The following is a 26,598-nucleotide window of genomic DNA, read 5'->3' on the forward strand; positions in this document are numbered from 1 at the left end:
CACTTGGTCACCCACCGAACACAGGAACTATCTGTCCCTGCTAGAGGAGGCAGAACTTTTGAGGTGTATAATTTTCGAGCCTTACTTTTAAAATGTTATTATTGTTATTTTCCGGTATTGGGAATTAAACCCAGGGCCTTCACCCTAAACTATGTCGTCAGCCCTTTTTAAATTTAGAGATAGAATCGTGCTAAATTCCATGTTATCCAGGCTGGGCTTGAACTTAAGATCTTTCTACCTCAGCCTACAAAGTGCCTGCTTTACAGTTATGTGCCATCACATTCGGTTAAAAAAAACAAGTACTTTTTAAAACAGGGACAAAGGAGGCTGGGGATATTAAGTCAGTATAAGTCAGAGCATTTTGCTCAGTATGCAAGAAGCCCTGTGTTTATCTCTAGCTTCCAAAACAATGAATGAATCCAGATACTTATGTCTGGATAGACAATGGACTATTACTGTGTGAGACCGAAGAATGAGCTGTCCACATACCTGACAATAGGGCTGGATCAAAAAATACAATACAGTAAATGCTCCTTGGCAGAATGTTTGCGCTTTCTGATACCAAGAATTCACTAAATGTAGAATTAAAGTTGCCACATTTCTGTGTGAAGGAAATGATATAGGGATATGGCTTCCTTTCTTGGGAAGAATCATCACTCTGAGAAAAGGATGAGCGAGACAACCTCGTGATGGTGGTTTGGAGGCATGCAATGTCTTGAAGAAACATGGTATGGATTAGTCTTCCTACCTCTTTACTGATCGAATCACTTGATCACTTACTCAAATGTGTATACACTTTTTCTTTTTTTCTTTTTGTTTGTGAGACACGGCTCACTATGTAGTTTACGCTGGCCTCGAACTTGTGGCGATATGTAACAGCATTTTGATTTATTTGTTCACTCCTTAGTCTTATAAATGTTGATAAAGAGATTTTTGTAATAATGGCCCTTTAATATAATTCTTTGTGCTACTGGGAAGAAAAAAATCTAGAATCTAATGACAGTTTTCACTATCCAGAAAATTTCATAGCTCACAAGATGTTTTCATCTCTTTGAGAAAAAATGACAGGTAAGATCAGGAGCCACCAGTAAGTTTCTGACGGCGCGAATTGTCCCTATTGCCGACTCGTAGAGAGCTTTGGGCTTGATACTAGTCCCGCTGCTGATTGGTTGTGATACGCGCGCTCAAACGTGTCCGGCGCCTGCGCCGATCCCTCGGCCGGTAGTAGCGATGTCTAGTCGGTCTAAACGGGAGTCTCGTAGTTCCACCCGTGGGAAGCGCGAGTCCGAGTCGCGGAGCAGCTCGGGTCGCGTAAAGCGAGAGCGAGATCGGGAGCGGGAACCCGAGGTGCCAAGCTCTCGAGGCAGCCCGGTGCGCGTGAAGCGGGAGGTCGAGCCGGCGAGTGTGCGGGATGCCCCAGCGCCCCCAGTCCCGGCGGTGCGGGTGAAGCGGGAACGTGAGGCCGACGAGGACTCGGAGCCCGAGCGGGAGGTGCGAGGTGCGCGGGGCCGGGCCGGGCGCAGGTTCCACCTTCGCATCCTTTTTTCTTTCTAACCTTCCGCTGCTTGCCTGCCTAGAAAGGACAGGAGCGGGGCGGGGAAGTGGAATCCAGACGTGACTTCGTTTTAATGAAGACAGTACTAAGTGTTAATAATGTAGTTATAGTATTTTAAGCACGGTAACAGCAGCAGCTTGCCTTTATCGGATGCCTAGCCTGGGCCAGCTGACAGCCTGAATCCTGGACATCTGACTAAATTACTGGCTATGTACCACTTTTTAGGTTGAATAGTTTAGAAGACTGTTCTCCATCAGCTTCTCCTGTTTTTTTGTTTTGTTCTTTTGTTTTTGTTTTTGCGCACACTGAAGCCAGAGACTGCTTCTTGCTGTGTTGTCACAAGAAGAATGTTAGGGGCAGTGAACAGGAAAGGGGAGGCAGCCACACAACCGGTTAAAAAAGGTTTAGTTTCTTTAAGCTTAGCGTTCTTTTTTTTTTTTTTTTAATTGCTATTGCTGTGATAATACTACCCTTTGTTTTAGACCCAGTAGTCACAGATTTTCATCAGCACCCATGAAACTAAACTTAACAGAGCTAGAATGTAGGGTAAAAATCTCAGCTCTGTCAGAATTCTTCTAGTGATAGATGTGCCAGGGGGATGCCCGTACAGGTGAAGGGCCAGGAACGCACTCTTTAAACTGTACTTCCGTGTTGCTGAGTGTGGTGGTACTCACTTGTCATTCCAGTAGTTATGGGCTGAGGCAAGACTGAAAGTTCAGACCCAACCTTGGCAATTTAGGGAAACTTTGTCTCAATATAAAAAAATAAATCCAGGCATAGTGGTGTCTGTAATCAGCACTGGGGAGGCTGAGGCAGGAGGATTGCTGCAAGTTTGTTGCTAATCTGGGCTAGCCAGTGAGGCCCTGTCTCAAAATAAAAAAGAACAAAAGCAACAACAAAAACTAAATTTATGTGTTGCTGGATGTGATCGTGCATTCCTGTAATCCTGGCACCCAGGAGGATGACCACAAGTTCAAGGCCTGTCTGGGCTATATAGTAAGTTCAAGGATAGCCTGAACCACATAGCAAGACTTTGTCTCAGAAAGAAACAAAAAAGCTAAAAACTCTACAGAAAGTTAAAAACTGCATGGACATTGACATTCAATTTATCTGGTCATGTATGGTGTATTTCATGCCTCAGTAGATGTTTTTTCTCAAGTACTAGGGATCTGAACCTAAGGTCTCCTGCCTCTAGGTAGATACTTTGCCCCTGAGCTACATCCTCAGTACTGCAACCCCAGGGCCCATTTTTATTCTATTTTGAGTCATGGTCTTGCTAAATTGTCCAGGCTGACTTTGAACTTGTGCTCCACCTATCTCAGCCCACTGAATAGCTAGGATCATAGGTGCATGCCACTGTCCCTGGCTTAGGAGCTTTTCTTGGTTAGATTTTCCCACTTCTGTGTTTCTTTGTAATAGTAGTTGACTCTGAGTACATATTCCTTATTTTATTTTCAAAGCCTGTGATGGTTTTCTTCTCAGCAAAGAATGGCCGTGTGGATTCTGAGGACCGGAGGAGCCGCCACTGCCCGTACCTGGATACCATTAACAGGTCAGTAGGGTAGAGAGGTTGAAGGCTCTAAAAGAAAAATGGAATCCACACAAAATTGTTTGGATGATGCATCAAATAACAGCACAGTTTTTTGGGAGAGGGGAGTATTGGGAATGGAACCCAGGGCCTCCCACTGAGCTACATTCCAAGCTTTTTTGTATTTTGAGACACAATCTCACTGAGCTGCCAAGTTACATAGAATAGGCTCAAACTTGGAATCTGCCTTAGCCTCCCAGAGTGCTGAGATTATAGGCATGTGCCGCCACACCCCATATTCACAAATTTTCCTCCTTTTAAAACTTACTGCCCAAGAATGACAGAGTGTATATTGTAGAAATGTCACCACATGTCATTTAAGGGTGAGCACTTGCATAAAGGACTCTTAGCTTAGCACTCTGGGATCCTGAGGCAGGAAGATGGCAAGTTGGAGTTCAGCTTGGGCAGCTTAGCAAAACCCTGTCACAAAATAGCAAAAGGCCTGGGGATGCAGCCCAGTGTACTGTGAAGGTGTTATGTTGAATTCTCAGTTCTGCAAAAATAAAAAACCTTTGCCTCACTGTAAATTTGTATTTTGGAATAAGAGAATGCATAATATACTTGAAATAACAGTTCCAGACTTAAATCTTTCTTCAGCATCAGTGTATACCAGGTACTTGCTTACATTGCAAACATCTCCCCAAAGGCTCCTGTGTTTGGAAGGTGGTTGGATCAAGGCGGGGCTCTGCTCAGCAGTGAATTCATGCGTTGATGAGCTCTCAGCTGAGTGCCAGAGGAGAGGGGAGCCTGCTGGCAAATGGGTTGCCCTAAAAAGGGCTGTACTTGTCTCTGGGTTTTCTCTTGTCTCCTGGCTGTCATGGGAGGCAGCTGCCCACTGCCAAGGCCATTTCTGCCTTGGACCCAGCCAACTTTGGGCCTAACTCATTGTCAACTGTGAGCCAAATAAACCTCTCTTCTCTGAGTTGTGGGATAGCAGGTATTGTGTTTTGGTGATGAGGAAGGTGCCTAAGGTTCAGACAAAAACAAAATTTATTTGCATGCAGAGCTAGTTACCCCCTCATAGTATTACTTTCTCTAATTCCCACATGACCTTTTACAGTGTATTTCAACTTATATTCAAGGGTAGAACTTTCTGCTGTAATGGAATTGCTTTGTGTGTGCAGGTGGCGGTGGTGGGGGTAGTGGGGTACTGGGGATTGAACCTAAGGCCTTCTACTGAGGTACATTCCCAGTGCCTTTTAATTTTTTTTTTTTTTTGAGACATGGTCTTGCTCTGTAGTTCAGACTGGTCTTGAGCTATGGATATAGCCCAGGCTGGTCTTGAACTCGAAGCAGTCTTCCTCCTGCCTTGGCTTCTTGCTGGGATTATAGGGGTGCACTACCATACCTGGCCTCCAGCCCTTTATTTTGAGACAAGTTCTTTCTAAATTGCCTGAGCTGGGCTTGAACTTGCAATCCTTTTGCCTCAGTTTCTCAGAATGCTAGGATTGGAGGTGTGCGCCCATGCCTGGCTGAAGCACACCAGCTCTTGAACACTTGGAATGTGGCTTTTGCCGCTGGGAAACTGGGTTTTGGCATGTGTAATGTTGCAGATTGAATCCAGGGCATGTGTGCCAGGCAGACTCCCTACCACTGAGCTACATTTCTAGTCTAGGAACTGAATTTTAAGCTTTATTTTAATTGTTTTAAACTTAATTGTTAGTAGACACATGAGTTAGTGATCCCTTTATTAGCACAACTGCACAGGATTGTTTGCAGTTAGTTAGGGTTATATCAGTGGATGTAAAGTTTTTGTTCCTTTCTAGTACTTACTGTTATTTTATACCTTTTTAAAAATTGCTTTATAGGGGCTGGGGATTTAGCTCAGCGGCATAAGCGCCTGCCTTGCAAGCAGGCAGTCCTGAGTTCAATCCCTGGTACTGATAAAAAAAAAAAAAAAATTACTTTATACTTGAGTAGACACTTTAAGTTCTTCACGATTTTTCTTTGTTCTTAGGGACAACAAAATATTTCTACAAAAGAGTATGTACATTCTTTTTATGGTCTTGCCTCACACTGCTTTTGGGGTTCTGTTATTTTAGTCGAACATCCTTCAGAGAAAGTGACTAATGAAAGATTTTTGTTTTTGAGACAAGGTCTCACTATGTAGTTCAGGCTGGCCATGAACTTGTGGAGATTCTTCTGCCTCAGCTTCTTGGAGTGTTGGGATGGATTACAGACATGTGCCACCATGCCTGGCTAGAAGATTCTTGAGTGTTTATAAATACATTTGTCCCTTGGTATCCATAGGGAGTTGGTAGCAAGACTCAATGGATATCAAAATCAGTGGACCTGTAAGACCCTTTTATAAAAATGGCATCATGAGCCAGGTGTGTTGGTGCAGGAGGGTCATCACAAATTCAAAGACAGCCTGAGCTCCATAGTGCATTTGATGCCAGCTTGAACTATATAGTGAGACCTTGTCTTAAAAAAATGAACAACAAAAAGGCAGGCATTGTGGGGCTGAGGGGTAACTCAGTGGTAGAGTGCTTACTTAGCATGTATGAAGCTCTAGGTTCAATCCCCAATACTGCGTAAAACCCCAAACTGATCATCAGAACCATGAAATGAAGTGGTGTCATGTTTGCTTATAGTCTGTGCCTGTCCTGTTAATACTTAAAATCATCTGCAGACTCCTAACCCCTAATGCAGTGTAAATGCTGTATAAATAGCTGTCATACTATCTTGGTTAGGGATTAATGAGAAAGAAGAAAAAGGTATGTATTTGTTTAGTTACAGATGTAACTTTTCCCCAAATATTTTTAATCTGTGGTTGGTTGAATCCACTGGTGCAGAATCCAGGGTGACTATAAACTACATCTAACAAGAAAGAGGGGCCGGGTGCAGCCTTGGGCCTGGCGGGTGGCAGTGGGAGGGCCAGGTGCCGCTTACGGCTTTTATCTGGTTGTCACCATTCTCCAAAGGATACTATGTGACACGGTGGGACATGGAGTCCTCTCTGCTTCCTTTGCATGCCCTCCTAGACCTTCCTCCTTATTAACTGTGTGTTTTTGTGTCCCATGTTTTGGTTCTCTCAGGAGCGTGTTGGATTTTGACTTTGAGAAACTGTGTTCTATCTCCCTCTCGCATATCAATGCATATGCCTGTCTGGTGTGCGGCAAGTACTTCCAAGGTAACTGATTGTCATGAATCATAAACCCAACTTTTCAGAGCGGTCTGCAGGTCTTTTTTTGTTTTGAGAATCATTTTGCTCCAAGGTCTTTTTGGGAAATTTATTATTTCAACTCCTTCAGACCAAGTAAATGCTATGTACGCATCAGAGAGCAGGGGATTCAAAAGAGATAGAAATTATATTCTTTACTCTCACAAAGAGTTCAAAGCAATCAATAAGTTCTCTCAGAGTATGAAGATACGTGCTAGATTGAGGCAGTGAGTGGACAAGGAGGGTAGGAGCTGAACATGCCAAGGGCAGTGTTGCTGGAGTGTTTGAGATGGCAGAGGGGAGGTGGGCTGGGCTTAGCTCTGGGTTGTGCTGTTTGTGAAGCAGGTGTGATGGTACTGGAACAGGGCCCACAGGGTGTGAGTGAGTGAATGAAGAGGTACTGGGAAGGAGTGGCAGTGTGAACAAAGTGCATATGTGCAGGATCGTGGCATTTGGAAACTGAAGACTGCAGCCAGGCACAGTGGCGTGTGACTGTAAACCCAGTACTCAGGAGGCTGAGGCAGGAGGATTGCAGTGAGTTCGAGGCCAGTCTGAGCTACAGAGTGAGTTCGAGGCCAGTCTGAACTGCAGAGTGAAAAACTGTCTCAAAAAAAAGGAAATCAAGGGCTGAGTGATAGACTGTGTTAGGAGATGCTGATGTGTTGTAGGGTACAGTTGTAGTTTTTGATACATAGGATACTAGCTTGTGTGTGTATGTGTGTACATGTAGATTTACACTGAAATTAATTTTCCTAATTGGTGTCCCTCTTTTTTTGGCTTTTTGAGATAGGATCTTGCTATGTAGTTTATGACCTTGAATTTGCCACATAGCCTAGGCTGGGCTTGAACTTTGAATCCTCCCCTTTTGGCCTCCTGAGGGCTAGAATTAACAGATGTGTGCCACTACATTCAGCCCCAACCAGTGTTTTAATGCCATTTGGATTGAAGCAATTACTGTGCTGTTCTCTCTTGCTACTGTTTGGTGATGAGAGTTCATGCAAGAGATTCCTGTTGCAGATGGTATAATGCTTTGTCTTTGCTTTTAACGTGTTCCAGTATAAAAAGGAGGAAGAGGAGCAAACCTGCTCTGTGCCTTTCTGGGATCCACCCTTCTCTTACAGCCTTTCACCCTTCCCTGCAGGCCGGGGCTTGAAGTCTCACGCCTATATTCACAGCGTCCAGTTTAGCCACCACGTCTTCCTCAACCTCCACACCCTCAAGTTTTACTGCCTCCCAGACAACTATGAGATCATCGATTCCTCACTGGAGGATATCACGGTGCGTGTGCCACAGGCCTGGTTCAGGGCCAACTCTTGTGTGAGCTGTCCAGGGCTCCCTGGGAACCAGTTCCCCTGGGGTTGGGGGAGGGAGAGAGAGAGAGAGAGAGAGAGAGAGAGAGAGAGAGAGAGAGAAACCAGAGTACTTTTCAAGGAGTCAGAGCAAGTTCCTGATGACCGCTGTCTAGTCTGTGACATAGTGACTGTCACAACTCTGGGAAGATCCTACCCCTTTAATCCCATGGATCCTGAAGTCCTCTGTCCTTCCCAGAAGGGAGGAGCTGCTAAGTACTTTTGCCCTTGTGGATGACTTTCCAGTTAAGACTCTGGACTCTTGTGTTCTTTTTCTTTTTGAGACAGGGTCTTGCTATGCGGTTCAGGCTAAGCTTAACTCACTGTGTCACCAAGGCTGGGATTACAGGCATGTGATACCACACCTTGCTCTCTTACATGTTTTAGAGAGCTGAGTGTTGCATCCTCTTGCCTCAGCCTCCTGAGTGCTGGGATTAAAGGTGTGCACCATCCTGCCTGGCTTGTTGAGGTTCTTGTATGGTTAAATGTTCAGGACTAAAGCATTTTTACTTTTGGTTTTGGCAGACATTTTGTGAACTCTGTTTACAACTGTAAAGCAACTTATTAGAATTTTTTTTTTCTCTCCAGTATGTATTGAAACCTACTTTCACAAAGCAGCAGATTGCAAACTTGGACAAGCAAGCCAAACTGTCCCGGGCATATGATGGAACTACTTACCTGCCGGGTATTGTGGGACTGAATAACATAAAGGCCAATGACTATGCCAATGCTGTCCTTCAGGTAGGCTCGGGGATTGGTAGGAGTTAGTGCCTTTCCAGATTACGTCTTGACCTTTGTACTTTGTCTTCTCTTCCTTTGCATCTCCCTCTATCCCCAGAAACCCTTTCAGTCTCTACACAGTCTGTCTTCCTATTTCCAATCATATTTTTTTTTGCTGCTTTTTAATTTATTTTGAGACAGGGTCTTGCTGTGAGGTCCAGGCTGGTCTTGAACTCACTGTTTAGCTATGAGACCGATAGGTGGTAGACTTTGCCAACTTTGAACTCAGCGATCTTCCTGCCTCAGCTTCCCAAGTATTGGGATTGCAGGTGTGCACCACCATGCCTGGCTTTAATTTTCTTTTTCTCCCTTTCCTTCCTACCTTCTTGCCTTGCTCTTTTCTGTTTTTCTTTACAGAACACTGAACCTTCTCATTACTCAGCTACATGCCCGACCTTTTCATTATTTTATTGATTATTTTAAATTTTCAGACAGTCTCGCTAATTCGCTCAGATTGGACTTGAGCTTGTGATCCTCCTGCCTCAGCCTCCCAGAGTGCTGATGTTATAAGTGTGTGCCACCACATCTGACTTGATCATTTTCCCTCCTTCCTATGCATTCACAATAATTATATGGTTTTATTTTGGTGAAACATCAAATTTTATTCAGATCAAATTCATTTTATTTTAATGTGGCATTGAAGATGAGGACCCGTGCCCAAAATGGTTCTTTCTACTCTGAGCAAAATAGATGATGAAAGAAAGAGCACTATGTGCGTTTCCAGCCTTAGTACCTTGTGAAGCTTGGCATTATCACAGACAGAACAGAAGGAAAATATAAAATAAGTGCATACAGGTTTTTTTTTTTGTCTTTTTCATTTTTATCGGTACCGGGGATCAAACTCACGACCGCATACTTGCAAGGCAGGTGCTTATGCCGCTGAGTTAAATCCCTAGCTCCTGCATACAGGTTTTTAATACTTCTTTTTTTTTAGCTCCTTTGTGATATCCACATCTGCCCAGTGTCTGAACTGTGCTTTGTGTGGGCTTCAGTGTGGAGTATTTCTGTAATGTGGGCCCCGATAGGGTTCCCTGAGGGTCTGCCACTTTGACCTCTTTAAGGTTACTCCAGGCCTTAAGATTCTGTTAGAAGACAGTCTCAAGAGCTTGGCTCCCAGGGGTCCTGAGAGGGGCTTTGGATTAACCAGCATTTGATTCTAGGCGCTGTCTAATGTCCCTCCTCTTCGGAACTACTTTCTGGAAGAAGATAATTACAAGAACATTAAGCGCCCCCCGGGGGATATCATGTTCCTGCTGGTGCAGCGTTTTGGGGAGCTCATGCGGAAGCTGTGGAACCCTCGGAATTTCAAGGCACATGTGTCTCCCCATGAGATGCTTCAGGCTGTTGTCCTTTGCAGCAAAAAGACTTTTCAGATCACCAAACAAGGTAAGGAATAAGTCATCGGTGTTTCCCTGAGTCGAGGACAGCAGAGCTAGTTTGGCAGACAAAACTTACTTGTTTGTCACCATGTGTAACTTTTGGTAGTAGCCTGAAGTGAGAGTCCTCATTCCTCTCTTGATTAGTTGGCCCTGCTCAGTCTTCCCAGGAAGTTCTGTGCAATGGAAAGTCTGTGCATTTGGTAAAATAAACAGTGTGGCCTAAGGGAAACTAGGAGGCTGGGACAGAGACCAGTCCTTGTTAAGCCTCTGCCACCTGTGCTTCTTATTTGGCCATGTCCCATTTCAGGGCACTCCGGTGAGCTGTTTTGAGGTCTTAATTGCTGTCACAAGTATCTTGCTAGGAGCAAGCATGGAGCAGGGACTTACAGTTGAACATGTGGAAGTACAGCAAGGCAAGAGTTCAGGAGCACTGCCCTGAGGTTTTTTAAATTTGTTTTTTATTTTTTGCCTTTTTAAGACAGGATCTCACTATGCAGTTCCAGCTGGCCTTCGGTTCACTTTGTAGTGCAGGCTGGTCTCAAACTTGCAATGATCCTCTTGCCTCAGCCTCCCGAGTGCTGGGATGACAGGTGTGGGCCATCGTGCCTGGCCCCGAGTTTATTTACTTATTCATACCAGGAATCAAATTCAGGACCTTGTACTTGGCAAGCAGACACCGGTGCTGCTGAGCTGTATCCCTGGCCCTAAGCCCTGAGTGTTAGGCAGAGGAGGAGGCAGCTCAGAGATAGACGTTCCCGGAGGAGAGGATGGACAATAGAAGCACAGAGGTGCCTGGTGCAGATGATGGCAAATAGCTGGACCTGGGGTTCTGGGGTCAGTGGGGGAGCAGGGCCTATTCCTGATGTGTGTGGTACCACAGGAGCTGGGGTCAGTGGGAGTCAGTGAAGGCTTTCAAGCAAACATGTGACCTTTGATCTGTGTTTGCAAAACGTTTCTAGTTGAAGAATGACTTGGGGAAAACCAAGAACTTTTAAGAGTCTCGGGTGCTTAAGGAGGAAAGGAGAATGAGGGTGTGGAAAGGGAAACAGGTAAGGAGTGGGGTCCAGAGGACCCTGGGGGTTTTAGGGAGTAATAGGTACATTAGGATCGATCATAGGTATTGCTCAGAAGCCCACTGATTTATTCTCAAATGAACTATTTGAGCATGGCTTTTAGCAGTTTGCCTATCTCCACGGTAACAGGTTACTCTGAGTACCTCACCCTATTTTTTTTTTTTTTTTTTGGTAAGAGACTAGCAAGCAGTTGTTACACTGTGTAAGTTACTCAGAGTATAAGACATAAACCAAAAAAACTTATGAAAAAGAAACATACCCATATTTTCTTTTCAGGGAACTAAGATAAACTCTGAGCAGAGGACAGCCAGTTTGGGTGCTAGGTAGGACCGTTGAGTCTAACTGTCAGGCTTGCTAGGGTGTCCTCAGTTTGTAGGGTCGTTTCTTTCTTTCTTTTTTTTTTTTTTTGCTGGACTGGGTATGAATCCCAGGACTTCATGCCTTTTAGACAAGTGCCTTGCAGTGAGCCACCTCCCACCCCATCAGAAGCCTTTTAGGATTAGGGAAATGAAGTTAAAAAAAAAACATTGTTTGGGTTGTGTTTGGCCACAGTTTGGGCTGGCATTGAACTCATGGTGATTTTCCTGCCCTCCGCCTCCTGAGTGTTGGGCTTACGGGTGTGTGCCAGCATGGATAGCCAAGAAAGACATGTTACGGCCTTTGAGATTTTAATAGGGTGAACAGAGAGGAGGCAAATAGAAGCAAATCTTGCTTGGTAAGGAAGTAGCCATTATCCCAGAGTGTCTGGGCAGGGGGCTCCTGGGCACCCACCGCATGGATCAGGAATGTTGTCCATGTGTTTGATCCCAGAAACTATTGCTCTAGATACCTTCTCGGTGCTAGCTGTGGAGTCACCTTATTCAGAACAGGAATCTTTGTAAGCTGGAGGAGGGAAGAAGGAAGTTGGAGTGAGAAGTGGATATTTGCTTGTTTGGCAGCACTAGGCGATGAGAGAAGAGTGTAGGGTAGAAGTGATAGTAGAGGCTCCTGCTGTGGGTCCGTTGAGGTGCAAGCATCTAGGGAGAGGAAGAGCTTGCCCTTGAAGGGCACCAGCGTCAGTGATCAGGTAGGGGAGCCTCCAGCGGTGTGGCCCGGAGGAGGGGTGGGGGCTGGGGTGGGGCCAGCCAGCATGTAGTCTGGGTTCCCCTGAGGCCTCCCAGCTTCACTGTGTTCCACTCTTGCTTTTTTCTCAGGGGATGGTGTTGACTTCTTGTCTTGGTTTCTGAATGCCCTGCATTCAGCGCTGGGGGGCACAAAGAAGAAAAAGAAGAGTAAGTCATGTTGCTTTTTTTTTCTTTGGTACTGGGGATTGAACTCACGACCATGCGCTTGCAAGGCAAGCACTTACACTGCTGAGCCCAACACCTGGCCCCTGTTCTGTTTGTTTTTTTGAGACGAGGTTTCACTGTGCAGTTCAGGCTGGCCTTGCACTCAGCTTTGTAGCCCAGGCTGGCCTCAGACTCATGGTGACATCCTCCCATCCTCCTGCCTCAGCCTCCAAGTGCTGAAATTACAGGCATGTGCCACCATGCCCCCACAGGGTTGCTTTTGAAAAGTGGTTCTTGAGCTGGGTGTGGTGACACACATCTGTGATCCTAGCACTTGGGAGGCTGAGGAGGATTACTGCAAGTTTGAGACCAGCCTAGGATACAAAGTGAGCCGAAGGCCAGCCTGAACTGCATAGCAAGACTCTGTCTCAAAAAGACACTAAGAAAAGAAAAGGAGCTGTTTCTTCTTTGCTCCTTTCCAGAAATCTTTGCAGCTTCCTATCCTTTTGTTTGTAGCTATTTATCATTTTGGGGAGCGAGGGGCTGATATCTATTGTCCACATGGACTCACTCTTCTTCCAGACTAGGCCTCTCCATAATTTCAGGGTTTTTGTTTTATTGTTCTTTCTGTGTGTGTTTTTGGTGGTATTGGGGATTGAATCCGGAGAGTACTGAGCTATATCCTCATTTCTTTCTTTATTTTTTTAGCTTTTGAGATAGGATCTCATACATAGTTCAGGCTGACCTTGGGCTCACTTTGTAGCCCAGGTTGGTCTCACCTTGCAGTAATCCTCCTGCCTCAACCTCCTGATTGCTGGAGTTCTAGGAGTGTCACTACACCCATATTTGTATTTATTTTTATTTTGAGACAGGGTCTTGCTAAATTGTCCAGGCTGGGCTTGGATTGGCAATCCTTCTGCTTCAGTTTCCTCAATAGCTGGGATTACAGGTGTATACCTCTGTGCCTGGCTTTTCATTATTTGTTTTGTTAGAATATGGTTATATTCCCAGCGGGGTTTTTTTGTTTTTGTTCTTTTGAGATGGGATCTTGCTGTGCAGTTCAGGCTGCCCTTGAACTCACTATGTAGTCTAGGGTGGCCTTGAACTTGCAGCGATCCTCCTGCCTCATCCTCCGAGGGCTGGGATTATAGACGTATGATGTCACTGTGCCTGGCCCCAGTGGTGTTTTTAATAAGCAGAAATCCCTTGAAGATAGTTATCTCCTAGTCAGGTACAGAAAGGTAAATGTGTTGTCACTTATGGAAACCAGAAAAGTCTTATAAAGGGAGTAGCATGGTGGTTACCAGAGGTAGGACGTGGGGGGAAACGGGGAAGAAGATGCCAGTTAGCTGGAAAGGAGGAGTGGGTTCTGATGTTCTCTAGCACCTGTGATTATCGTAGCTGGCGATAGTTAACCGTGTAGATCGCTGGTAGAGAGGACTTTGAATGCTCCCAACACAAAGAAATGACAGATGTGCCAGTAACCTGTGTGTGCAGGTACTGAAACACCACCCTGCATGCCCTGTAGGTACACAGTTATGTTGATTAAAAAGCAGGGGCTGGGGGTGTGGCTCAGTGGTGAAGCGCTTACCTAGCATGTGTGAGGCCCTGGGCTCAATCCCTGGCACAACAAAAACTTCAAACAGCAAAAACTGGTAAAATTGTGCCCTGGAGATGCTGACCCAGTTTTGAACCGAGAGCCGGGCCACATGTTGTGGATCCCAAGCCCCCTGCCTGTGCACGAGTTAGCGGAGGAGGACTCGGTGGGTGGCTCCCCTGGCCGGCAGGTTGGAGGTGAGAGCAAAGTCAAAGCTAGCTCTGCAGCGTGAGTGAACTGGGAGGGCTGGGGCTGCGTCCCAGGGTTCCTGCCCCGGACTCCCTCTGCCCCTCAGCATTCACACTTCGCAGTGTTAGGTCTTTTTTTCTGAGTGTCATTATAGCTGCTAGTTACAGACCTCAGAGCCAACTAAGCCATTTTGGAGCCATAATGTGGGTTTTGTGTCTTCTCCGTTCTGATGGCCGAAGGTGTCTTGGTGTGGCCTGGTGCTCTTTCCACTAAATGGCTCTGGGCTGTTACCTCACGTCTCCAGCCTGTGCTCCTTGCTTCTGAGTTCTCTTAACTTGTGTCCTGGCAGATTCTAGGACCTGGTTGTGCTTTGTGTCGTTGCTTTGCTTCATTTCAGTCCATCTGTTCGTTTGTTGTTCTCCTTTTCTGAGGCAACACAGGTGGGCCATTGCCTCCCCTTGCAGGTAGTACAAGGTCAGGGAAGTTCCTCGCTGGACTGGTTTTCTGTTATTCGTGTGTCCCCAGGCTCTGAAGCATTCATTCATCTCAAACAGCTTTTCTCTGATGGACCAGGCCCTCTATTGGGAGGGTCAAAAGTTGTCTCGTAGAGCAGACATGATGTAATTATTTAATAAACAATTGTAAAGGAACCATTGAGTTGTCTGTTACCGAGGGGAACTTCTGGTTTTAGGGAGACCTATGGTTTAGGCTGCAAGACACTGGCTCACATTAGAAGTTAGAGGTTGGCAGTGTGTACTGACATGCTTCCCAGCCTCACAGACCTTGTACTTTGCTTTGTTTGTACAGCGATTGTGACCGATGTTTTCCAGGGCTCCATGAGGATCTTCACTAAAAAGCTTCCCCATCCTGATCTGGTGAGTGGGTTGAGCCAGGTCTTAGGCCAGTGTATGTTGCCCGAGGGATTTCAGAGCAACAACAAGATGCTCAGAGAACTGACACAGCCACGTGCCCCTGAAGTTCACAGAGCCTCTGCCGAGTGGCAGCACCCAGGGTCCCCACGTGGCAGAGCGCTCCAAGCTGGGGAGGCTGTGGTTAGTGTAGTCTGTGGGCTGGGTTTGTCTGTCCACTGAGTGGTGCTGGTGTGTTTTTCCAGAAATGTCAGCCAGAGATTTTTCCAGAAATCTTTGTGCAAAGGCATAAAAATAAAATCCCTCAGAAGAGGGAAGGCTCTCCTTTTGTAAAGCCATCTGCTCAGGCTGCTGCTGTGTGTGAGCCTACCCAGCGCCTCACTCCCTGAGTGCGGTGGTGCCACTTACGCTGCCTCCTTCCCTTTCTCCTCTCCTGTTCAGCCAGCAGAGGAGAAGGAGCAGCTGCTCCATAATGATGAGTACCAGGAGACCATGGTGGAGTCCACGTTTATGTACCTGACGCTGGACCTCCCGACCGCCCCGCTCTACAAGGACGAGAAAGAGCAGCTCATCATCCCCCAGGTGCCACTCTTCAACATCCTGGCCAAATTCAACGGCATCACTGAGAAGGTAGCTGTCCTGCCAGGGCTTCCCAGGCTCTCCCTGGGCTGAGTCCCTGCTAGGGCCTCCCGTGTGCCAGGCTGTGCTGTGTCACTTGCTGGTACTCAGTCCCTTTGTGCTTGGTGTATGTAAGAGTCACCATGTGGGGCCAGGTATTTAGCTCAGTGGCTCAAATGCTTCCTTGCTAAGTGTGAGGTCATAAGTTCGATCCCCAGTACTAAAAAGAAAAAAAAAATTCGCAGAGCCTCCCAGGCTCTTCAGTTGCAGCTCTTAACGTGCAGCGCCCCGTCTTGTGTGTCTCATGTGGCCCCGCTGGCCTGCTGCCTGCCCCGGGTACTAGAGCAGGAATTCACGAAGGTAGGAAGGCACTTCCATCCTTTAAAAAGACATGATACTATCAGTATTAATGTAAGAAAATTACAGAGCTGAAATGTAAAGAAATGAAATGATTTTATTCTTACTTTAATACCTTTTCTCAAGTTAGAAGTTTGTCTTCATCTGCTCAACTATTTCTTCATTTCTAAGTTTAATTTTTTTTTTATCCTAGATAGTTTGACTCTTTTTTTGGGGAGAATGAGGTACTGGGAATTGAGCCAGAGAGTGCTTTTTGTTTTGCATTTGGAGACAAGGCTTCACTAAGCTGCCCAGCCTGGTCTTGAACTCAGCCTTCTGTAATTGCTGGGCTTATGGGTGTGCACCACCTGGACCAAAATAGTTTTAAAGTATGTATGTGTGTAATTTTAAATTGAAATATTTCCCTTGGGGGAAAAAAAGACCAGCCCAAGAACGTCATGGAGGCATGCACCTGTAATCCCAGCACTCAGGAGGCTGAGGCAGGAAGATTGCCTCAAGTTCAAGGCCATTCCTAGGCAACGTAGTGAGTGTAGGGCCAGCCTATACTACAAAGTGAGACCCTGTCTCAACCCCCTCAAGGAAAAAAAAATATTTTTCCCCCTGGGAAACTTGGGAGAATCCCCGCAGGAATCTATTATTCCTCCAGAACTCACTCCAGAGACAGAGGCTTCCACTGACATTTTGTCTCTGGTAATGGTTATTCTTTCACGCCCGCCTCTTTACCATGGATAAACACTTGTGTTAGGAAAAACAAATTCATGATGCATGTCCTTGAGCTTTTCACCCCATGGGCTGCGCAGTTGGCTTGGCCTTCAGTCCTCATCTTCCTCGTGTACTGAGCAAGCCCTCAGGAAACGTGACCTGCCAGTGACAGCCATCGAGCTGCCTCCCCAGTCCCAAATCTTGGGACCTTTGAGGAGGGAGGAGCCTCAGAAGTTTGTGGCCACTTCTGCAGGACTACTCTTGAGAACTGGGGCTCTTCACTCCTGCACAAGTCACGGAGTTCTTTATGAATTAAGTAAATATGACTTGTGTGGTTTTAATTCAGCTTTTAACAAGTCATCTTTTCACCTGACAGTTTTGTTTGCCTTATAGAAGCTGGTACCCACGTTGCTATGATAATGGTTTACTGTACAGTTGTATACCAGGTGAAATGGTGTCCATAGTTAAGGTATTTTAATCAGCTTCCAGCAGATTTCTAAGCTTTGCTTAGAAATCTCTTCCATGGATTCTGGGATCAGGTGTCTTCTGAAGTCTAGATGTGAGGCAGAACTGTGTTTAAAATCAAAACCTCGTGCCCATGCTCTGGTGCACACTGAACTGGTGGACTCATTTGGTAAGTTTTTTCCTCTTTCTAGGAGTACAAGACTTACAAGGAGAACTTCCTGAAGCGCTTCCAGCTTACTAAGCTGCCTCCATATCTAATCTTTTGTATCAAGAGATTCACTAAGAACAACTTCTTCGTGGAGAAGAATCCAACCATCGTCAACTTCCCTATTACGTGAGTAGTGTCCTGCTTCACGCCCACTTAGGGCCCTGGGTTGCTTTTCCTACCTTGGTACATTATTAATTTTGGATTGTGAGGAGCAGAGCCTCCCCGTGCTGCCTAAGTTGAGGTGTTTCTCTGGAGAATGCACATGTGGAAGGGACCCAAGGGTAGGTGTCCACCTGGAGACAGGCTCCTGTGTCTTCCGGCTGGCTTCTAGGTGGGAATTGTGGTCTCAGCGTAGGGAGGCGCTGAGGAAGGTTGTGTAGGGCAGGTAGGATTTGGCCTGGCGCTGCTGGTCACTCTTGGGGCCTGCGCCTCTCCCTTCTTGTGCATTTAGCTGGGTACAGACAGTGGGACAACCCCAGGGTCACCCGTCCATCTGAGGGCCCATTTCTCCTGTTTGTCCTCAAGTTAATGTCCAGAATGTGTTCAGTTTCTTTCCTTGGACAGGGAAGTCGGAAACTTGATATGTGACTTTGTTTCAATTTTTCACACAGTTGTGTTTTTAAAGAACATTTGTGAGTATTTTAATGGGTGATGAGTTATACCAGAGGTGTTTAGTTTGCTGCTTTCTCCCTTTGGGATTAGACCGATGGCTTTCCATTCGCATGGAACAAGGTCCTGAAGAAATGTTCCAAGAATCTGGAGGAGCCTGGCAGTGAGGCTGGCGGGGAGAAGTGTGAGTCTCAGGTGTTTAGTGAGGTGAGAGGAGAGCTCTGAGCAGCAGGGCACTTTGCATGAAGATGATAGGTTTTTTTGTTGTTGCTGTTTTTCTTTCGTCCCTGGGATCAAACTCATGACTCATGTTACTAGGCAAGCGTTTGAGCCACTGAGCTAAGTCCCTGGCCTGAAGATAGGATGTTTTAGCTCAGTGGTCTTTAATTTTTAGTCTTTTGAAACTTAATTTTTATGGTTCCAGGGCTTGAACCCGTGGGTCCCCTACCAGTGAGCTACATCCCCAGTCCTTCTTATTTTTGAGGCAGATCTTGCTAAATTGTCCAGGCTCGTCTCTAACTTGTGATCCTTTTGCCTGAGCCTCCCAAATAGCTGGAACAACAGCCATTTAGCACCATGCCTAGCACTTTATTTTTTTATATCTTTACAAATTAGTTTAGGAGCTGCCATGGCCAAATGCTAACCCTAACCCTAACCCTAACCCTGTTTCTTTTTCTTTCTTTCCTTTTCCATTTTTCCAAACTATACCAGGACTGCCAGTTAATTCCTTTGATAGTATTTTCAGTTCTTAATTCTGTGCAGGGTTTAGAAGAATTGCTAAGTGTCATGGTGCACACTATAATCCTACTACTTTGGGAGGCTGAGGAAGAAAATTGAAAATTTGAGTCCCATCTGGGTAATGTAGCAAGACCCTATCTCAAAAATAAAATAGCTGGGGATATTAAGTTAGTGAGCAGCGTTTAAGAGACATGAGTTCTGCTCCGTCCAGGCAGTGTGTCCCGGTGTAGGTCATCTGCCTATTTTTGGCATGTGTTCTCTGTATTTCTTCACTGGTAAAGTGATAGGGTTGGGTTGGAGAAGCCCTACGGGTCTTTCCAGGTCTAACATTTTATTTATTCTGGATTTCATGATCTCTGAGAATCTGAACAGTGGGTGGGAACAGAAAGGATTGTAGGAGAATTTCTCCCTCTTCCTACACTTCCTTCCTGTTCTTCACTAGTATCTTTGTGTGATGAGAGTGAGATGGGGGACATAGAAGCTGGGTCTCGCTACCTCAGATGGGCGCACAGAGGCCCTGTCCTTGAAATTCCGTGCATCGAGGTCTTCAGACCTGGCCTCTTGGGAATTCCAGTCACCAATCTCTTTTTGGGAGGGAGGGCACGCTAGACTCCAGGACCGTGCAGGAGGAGGAGACCATGTGTGAAGGGCAGCTCTGCTCAGTTCCGCAGAATCTGCTGCGCCTCGTGGTTTTCTTTCATACTGGATCTAGGTGTGTTTATTTTCTACCAATTCCATTTAGATGTTTGATACCCATCTTTGGTGGTTTGTCCTTTGGAATGTGTACTCGGAGAGGTTAAGGAAAAGATTGTTTTGTAACTAGTCAGCCTTTTAGAGGACTTCAAACTATGATGAGTTCTGAAAACCTCCTTTTAAGTTAGTTTTTGCACTGTAATTGCTTTTAGAATAGTCTGATGTAGATGGTTCACTGTTCCTACTTTTTGAAAAGGAGCCTTTTTCATGCCCAAATCTTTTCCCTTATTTATGTACTCTCTCTTTGTTGAAGTATAGTCTTAACAGTGGTTAAATGCCCTCTGTTCATTGGAGACAGGGTTTTTTGAGGGCAGCTAGCTGAATAGGACTGTTGTTCTGGTGGAGTTAAGTATAATTTGCTCGTTCACATGTTTTCTAAAACAAATCAATGAACCATGTATTTGTTCTCTTTTGCCACTGGAATAATTTTGGTTCATTCACGAAATCCCTGGAGACTTCCCTAGGACTCATTCACACAGGTCTGCACAGCTGTTGTTCAAGGAAGGTAACAGAAATGGTCAGCATTTAGCAGCTGGCAGTCAGCTTATTTAGCTCAAGTGGATTTTTGTTTGATTGATTAATTGATTGACCAGCAGGTTGATTGATTGTACTAGGGATTGAAACCAGAGCCTGCACATGGAGCTACAACCACAAGCCCTTTCTACTTTTTGTTTTGAGATAGAACTCAAACTTGCAATCCTGTGCCAGTCTCCTGCAGTATTGGGATTATGGGTGTATGTTACTACGCTGGTTTGTGTGGATTTCTTAGGACTCAACTACGTTGTCTTGCATGAGTGCCTACTGCAGTCTGACTGCATTGTTTATGTTACATTCACTGTCAGTCATAGAAAAAACAACTATTACACCTAGATTCATAAAATAATCAGAACAAAGACATGTATTTGTTTATTGCTATACAACTTACCTTTAAAGCTGTTATTTTTGAATACTGAATACATTCATATAATCTAAATTCAGAAAGTCGTGTTACTGGACATGATCACCATTAGCTGCTTTTGGGAAGCCCTTCTGGGCATGACGTCATTGTGACTCACATTACTGTGAGAACACATCAGACAGTTTAACAGATTAGAAATATGATGCGTGGAGCTGGGGATTTAGCTCAGTGGCATAAGCACCTGCCTTGCAAGTAGGCAGTCTTGAGTTCGATCCCTGGTACCAATAAAAAAGAAAAAGACCAAAAAAAAAAAAAGAAATATGCTGCGTGCTTTACTATTTGTATTATTTATGTTTTAAAAACTATTTTGTGGCTTTCAAAATGATATGTCTCCCCTAAAATTATGTATTTAACATGTTCTCTTAACAACTCATCTATTTCCTTATGTAACTTGAAAGTTCTTAATAATTATATAACCTGCATAGTAAGCATTGCTGTAAAACCACGTAATACCTGCTGGTTATGTTATATTTAACTCATGGATACAGGTTCAACACATAAAACATAGGATTAGATTTTATTTTAGGTACATCAAGAATGCTTTTCCACATTTGAAAGTGAATGTTCAGATATTAAATCCAGCTAGGTGTGTTGGTACACGCCTGTAATCCCAGTGCTCAGAAGGCTGAAGTAGGAGGATTGCCACAAGTTCAAGACCAGCCTGAACTACACAGTGAGACCCTGTCTCAAAAATAAAATAAAATTAAAAAAAATTTTTTTTTTTTGTCTTTTTCGTTTTTACCGGTACCAGGGATCGAACTCATGACTGTCTGCTTGCAAGGCAGGCATTTATGCCGCTGAGCTAAATCCCCAGCCCAATAAAATAATTTTGAAATAATTTAAAAGTTAAAAAAATAAAAGTAAATCTAATATTTCTAAGTTCCACTGGAAAGAGCAAGTCAGCAATTTCTTGTGGCAATCAGAAATGAGAAAAGTGGAACCTATCGGGTCATGGAGGTATGCACCACATAATGAAGGAAAGGCAGGTTGCAGAATGAGAGGTGAAGGAAGCAGGGCTCACTGTGTTCTCACGTGGGGGCCGCCCTAACTCTAGGGTGAACTTCTTTCCCTAGTTTTACTTGGCACAGCCTCACTCTGCAGAGCCTGTTTCTTTTCCTACTTTTAATAAAACTTTGCTGTTGTTTAAAAAAAAGAAACAGGAGGGCAGATGATCCTCATTCTTCTGCAGTACCTGGTTCCAAGTGCACTTCCTAGTCTGGAGAGTTGAATAAATTCTTTTGTGCTTTAGTTGCCTTGCTGGGTTATGTTCTTGTCACTATTTTATCATTTGATTAAAATAAAAACCCAAAAAAAGGAAAAAAAATCAAAGGATCAAGATCTTACATAATAAAATTAGCCAGCGGAAGATCTGCCTGGTTGTCATATAGAGTCTGATGATGATGACACGCAGTAGCAGGGTGTCCCACAAGCCTAAAGCCAAAGAACAGGTGCTGACTTAGTCCTACAGCTGCAGACACGTTCCTAGGTGTCCGGCACCTGTTGTTTCATCTCGTCCCCGTCAGCTCACAGGAGGCAGTGGCGCTCACTTGTGTCATAAAAGAGGCTGTGGATATAACCTGGTTAACACAACCGGCTGGGTTGGCTGTCTTATTGGGTGGCAGGACTGCAGGTGATACAAGTGTTACAGTCATGCATGTGCCACCCGCGGTTCAAAGTGCCCAGCAGTGTGACATACGAGTTAGGGCCTCGTTGGGAACACAGTAAACTCACAGCTCTGAGGCTCTGTAAGCCTGTCCAGAGCTGGGGTCCTGTTAGGGGTGAGCAGCTCTGTGGTTCATGGGTGTAGAACCACGCCCCTAACTTCTCTGCCTCGGTCTGATGTTGTGCGTGTGTTTTCATCATCCCCAGAAATGTGGATCTGAGAGAATACTTGTCTGAGGAAGTGCAAGCAGTCCACAAGAACACCACCTACGACCTCATCGCCAACATCGTGCACGATGGCAAGCCCTCCGAGGGCTCCTACCGCATCCACGTGCTCCACCACGTGAGTGGCCACCCGTCTGGGGCACAGGGTGGTGGTATTCTTTCGCTTCTCAGAAGAGAGCTCCTTCCCTTTACCCTTTCTTGGCCTGGCTTCAGGACTGGGAATAATTGAGCTGCCTGCGGTGGTTAGTTTAAGGGAGTGCTTCTCAGTCTTGGCTGTGCATTGAATACTTGGGGAGCTTTGCAGAGTCTGAGTGTCTGGGTAGCACTTTAGGATAATTACATTAAAATGCAGTTCTCTGCTCGGGAGAGGCCAGGCATGCTGCTGCAGACCTGGCCCAGTCAGCAGTGAGGTTTAGCTACTACCGAGCATCACACTGTCGGGAGCAGTTTAGAGTAGTCTGGTGTTTCAAAGTTCCCCGGGAGATCCTGCTGTGGACCCTTGGTACTGGCCAGAGAGCTGCTAGCACGGAGTCCTTGGGCTTGTAGTGGCAGCAACGTCTGAGAGCCTGTTACAACTGTGGGCTCTCAGCCTCCCCCAAGCCTGCACAATCAGAATGTATGTTTTAAGAAGAGCCTCTGATTTCTCTGAGATTTGTTTGGGAGGCACTGGTGTGGAGGTGCTCTTTTAGCTCCAACATTTTGTGAATTTGTCTTGAGTTGAAAACAGAAAACATGTACTTGGGATATATTTGGTATCACAGATTTTTAGCACAGATTGTTCCATTTTGATTAATCTCTTCTGGGACTGTGTGTTTAATAATAGCTAGCATTGTTTATCAAGTGTTTTTCAGTGGGCTAGGAAGTATGCCAAGTGCTTACTGTATGTTTTCTGCTTTTTATCCTTAAAACACGTCTCCATCTCAGTGTGGTAATGTGTGCCTGTGATCCTAGCACTTGGGAAGCTAAGGCAGGAGGATCACTACAGGTTTGAGGCTATCCTGGGCCACACAGTGAGTCCAAGTTCAAGGCCAGCCTGAACTACATAGTGATAACTCTCTCAAAAAACAAGTCATGGGCAACAGCTGTGCCAACAGGGAAGAGATGCATCTATAATAGGCCCAAGAAGGGACAGTGCTGACCAGGCATCCCATATTAGGTGACATAATTCAGACTTGGGGTACAGGTCTGTTTTCATGGCCCTTGTTTTGCTGAGAAGACTGGTTACTTACTTAGGGGCGCAGCACTGAGTTTGGCACTCGAGTGGGGTCATGCAGAGGGATGAGAGCTGTCTCTACCGCCCTCATCCCAGGTGGAGCCTGTTCTGGTCCAGAGCTGCAGTATGAGTGTTCTCCGTGGCCCGGAGTCAGGAACTTGCAGTCATCTTGATAGAACTGCACTGGATGCCTACAGCTGCAAGAAAAAGCAGAACTTTCAGGAAAACTGTGTAGACAACATGGCAGATGTGAAGGCAGTGTTCTAGGAGGTTCTTCCAAAACAAGAGCAGTTGTCCGTGGGCAGTGTAACCACAGTGATAGCAGTTGTCCGTGGGCAGTGTAACCACAGTGGTGCTGTGTAAACCCAAGCTTTTACTCTTAATATCTCTGACTCTGGAAAAATTAGAGAAAACGTAGCAAGCAGCCCAGGGCACCATTCATCAATAGGAAACAGCAGAAAAGGAACAACAGGAAAAAGCCCACTGACCAATGAACTCAGCACTTCAGAGGGTGCTGTACCTTTCCTGTGGTTTGTTATTTATTTTTACCTATGGTTTATTGGTAGCTAAAGTGTGATCTGTACCTGTATGCTGGAAGTAGTGTTTATTAATAAAGCTGGTAATATTCACATACATAATTTTAAAATACCAACAATTGATAAGCCTTGTACGTTTAAACACTGGTTTTTATTGACTATAATTAACTTGGAACCAAATATTTTAGGATTTTTGTGGTTTCCAAATTACAATTTAAATTACCACTCTACTCCTAATGTTACAAGTTTGACATAGGCATAAATGACTAAACACAACTTTTATATAGAGAGTCTTTATGTGTTTATTACAAGTCTGAATTTGCACATATATAAAGTGTTTACGTTGGGCTGTTACGTTATCTAAAACGTTTTTCAACCCAAAAAACCCTCCCACACCTCCAAGGCAGGTATCCTGTCTTTTTTTAATAGGTGGAAAAGCTAGGCCAACAGTTGAGTGATTTATCTGAAGTGAGTAGGTGCAGGACTTGAAACCTGAATGTCCTTCTCAAACCAGAAGTGGGGCTTTTCCTGTGACCTGAGTTTTTCCTTTTTTTACCCCCTTCAGTACTGGGGATCAAATCCAGGGGGTACGCTCCCATTGAGCTATATCCCCAGCCTTTTTTATTTTGAGACAAGGTCTTGCTAAGGTCAGGCTGGCCATGAAGTTGCAGTCCTGCTTAGCCTCCTAAAGTAACTGGGATTACAGAGCACCACACTCAGCCTGAGCTTTCTTTGTGTGTCCTGTATTTGGAATTCTTGGAATATCTGGAATCTATGATTTCTGAATCATCAGTGCCTGTTATTTGTTGGCAGTTTGGATCATTGAGGTAAGTGGGCCACTAGAGGTACCTTCAGCCAGAACCTTCTTTCTCCCCTTGTTTATGGAAGCACGTGGTGAGGTAGTTTGGTGCTATTTGAGTTGCCAGCTTTGCAGGCCAAAGGAGATGTGTTATAACGATGGATAGTGCCCACCGTGGCACTTTTTCTTGACTGTTGGTGCTGTTTTTCTGGGGTGAAGGTGTGTGTATATAGGGGAGAGTGCCCACTTTTACATTCTAGCAGTCAGCTCCTGAGTGTGTCGGCCTGTCATTTCAGGATAGAAAATGGTATCTTAGGCAATCGAGAGCCTTTCTTTCTCCTCTTTCTTAAAAGTTGTGGCAAAGTATTTGAAACTCCACTGTATTTCAAAGGCTCCTCAACAGGACTTGAGACTGCCACAGTAGACGCACACCAAGCCCCGCTGATTGAATCGTGCAGGTCATGCTTCCTTCTCCCTGAGTCTCATTGGTTAGTGGCTGTTCTGAGTTGGCTTTCTTCTGGCTATGATCCTTTCCTTCTAAACCCTTTTGGCATTGGGGAGCAGACTGAGTCACCCCTTCCTCCTTCCTGCTTCCTGCAGGGCACTGGCAAATGGTATGAATTGCAAGACCTCCAAGTGACAGACATCTTGCCCCAGATGATCACACTGTCGGAGGCCTACATTCAGGTGGGTGCAGGATTGCTGGAGGCCCAGGCCTGTTGGGGGTGCTGAAGAGTAAGTAAGATGGGCAGATGGTGTAGCCCTAGAAGGGAGTCAGATTTTCAGGAAGGAAGGGAACAGTAGGTGAATGCAGGTGAGTCTGTGAGGGAGCAGAGAAGGTTTTGTGAGTTCAGGGCAGTTTTGCAGAGCTCTGTGTTCTAGTTTCTAGGAGGAAGAGCCTGGCCTACCAGGGAGGACGGCTGGGAGTTGGCTCTAAAGTGCTCCCCAGGGCCCTAGCACGTCATCCATCTAGTATCTGAGGAAAGCAGGGAGAGGTAGGCTAAGAGCAGTAGTTCTGTAATGAGGAAGAGCTGTCTGTCCTCCCAGGGTTAACGGTTTCTCTCCTCTGTGGCCTCTATGTGAGGTCGTAGACTTGGCTCTGTGTGTGTGTGTGTGTGTGTGTGTGTGTGTGTGTGTGTGTGTTGTTTTTTCCCGGTTCTGAGGATGGCATCCAGGATCTCATGCATCCCAACCATGTGCCCTACCACTGGGCTGCATCTTCAGGCCCACATGTTTGCTTTTTTAGAATGAGACATAAGAAAAGGAGAAGGCGGGTGGAAGAATGAAAATGGAATGGGAGGGAATATCCGAAAGGTCATAAATCACTAAGGTCTTAAATCACTAAGGTCTGTTGTTTTCTTTTCTGACAGATTTGGAAGAGGAGGGATAATGATGACGTCAACCAGCAGGGGGCGTGAAGGAGGTGTCCTGGGCTTTGGTGGGGGACTGTGAGGAGCAGCACTGAAGCTGTCGCGGAGCACAGCCTGACCTTATGGGTTCTGCCTGCCAGGGCACTAGAGGGGCCATCCTCCTGGGATGTCCCTGCACTGTCCCCCATGTTTTTTGATCAGGTTATTGTAAATTGAGTTCCTTTCTCCTTCCTCTCTATCCTCTTTAGCTTCAGCAAGCAGAACTTTTTTACAGATGGATGTAATTTATTTCTGAGTAGACTGGGCTACTGAAGGGCAGATAATGTCCTACAGGCATCAGGCCTTGGGATTCTGGGGATAAGAGTGTGAAGACAGTAACGTAAGTCGTCTATTGTAGGTAGATGATTTTCCTGTGTTTCCCTCGTTTCTTTGTGTGTTTTTAGAAATGAATTAAACATTCTCCTGTTTTTAAACCAGCCTCTGGTTTTACATTCTTTCCTTAGACTGCTGGCCAAGGGAAAGATTTGTTTTTCTTTTTAATCTTCTTTAATCTAGACAAACTGTCTAGCCTGCAG

At 45.4% G+C, this 26,598-nt stretch overlaps 1 protein-coding gene and 1 pseudogene across 3 annotated transcripts; both read left to right on the forward strand.

Annotated features, from left to right (window-relative positions):
* Positions 1-1,188: 1,188 nt before the first annotated feature.
* Usp39 (ubiquitin specific peptidase 39) lies at positions 1,189-26,499 on the forward strand. Of its 3 annotated transcripts, none has more exons than XM_013151517.3 (13): positions 1,189-1,491; positions 3,016-3,107; positions 6,182-6,276; positions 7,448-7,584; positions 8,244-8,396; positions 9,596-9,821; positions 12,081-12,158; positions 14,749-14,816; positions 15,252-15,440; positions 17,144-17,286; positions 22,088-22,223; positions 25,254-25,340; positions 26,024-26,499. In XM_013151517.3, the coding sequence occupies exons 1-13, from the start codon at positions 1,231-1,233 to the stop codon at positions 26,069-26,071; spliced, it is 1,713 nt and encodes a 570-aa protein (XP_013006971.1). In that variant the 5' UTR covers positions 1,189-1,230; the 3' UTR covers positions 26,072-26,499. The 3 variants fall into 3 exon arrangements, with proteins under 3 accessions (XP_013006971.1, XP_003469000.1, XP_013006972.1); XM_003468952.5 differs by having other exon boundaries at positions 1,190-1,498; positions 3,038-3,107; XM_013151518.3 differs by having other exon boundaries at positions 1,364-1,498.
* LOC134471536 (BBSome-interacting protein 1-like) lies at positions 23,374-25,247 on the forward strand (annotated as a pseudogene).
* Positions 26,500-26,598: the final 99 nt, after the last annotated feature.

The sequence above is a fragment of the Cavia porcellus genome, unplaced genomic scaffold, assembly GCF_034190915.1.
Source record: "Cavia porcellus strain 051 isolate PalLab524CR breed Dunkin Hartley unplaced genomic scaffold, mCavPor4.1 scaffold_18, whole genome shotgun sequence".
Classification (NCBI taxonomy): domain Eukaryota; kingdom Metazoa; phylum Chordata; class Mammalia; order Rodentia; family Caviidae; genus Cavia; species Cavia porcellus.

Bases quoted from the DNA above. Each gene is read 5' to 3' on its own strand.
- Usp39 (XM_013151517.3), top strand. From the start codon at position 1,231: ATGTCTAGTCGGTCTAAACGGGAGTCTCGTAGTTCCACCCGTGGGAAG. The intron at 1,492-3,015 runs GTGCGAGGTGCG...TTATTTTCAAAG, and splicing joins ACTCGGAGCCCGAGCGGGAG to CCTGTGATGGTTTTCTTCTC. The intron at 9,822-12,080 runs GTAAGGAATAAG...CTTTTTTCTCAG, and splicing joins TTTTCAGATCACCAAACAAG to GGGATGGTGTTGACTTCTTG.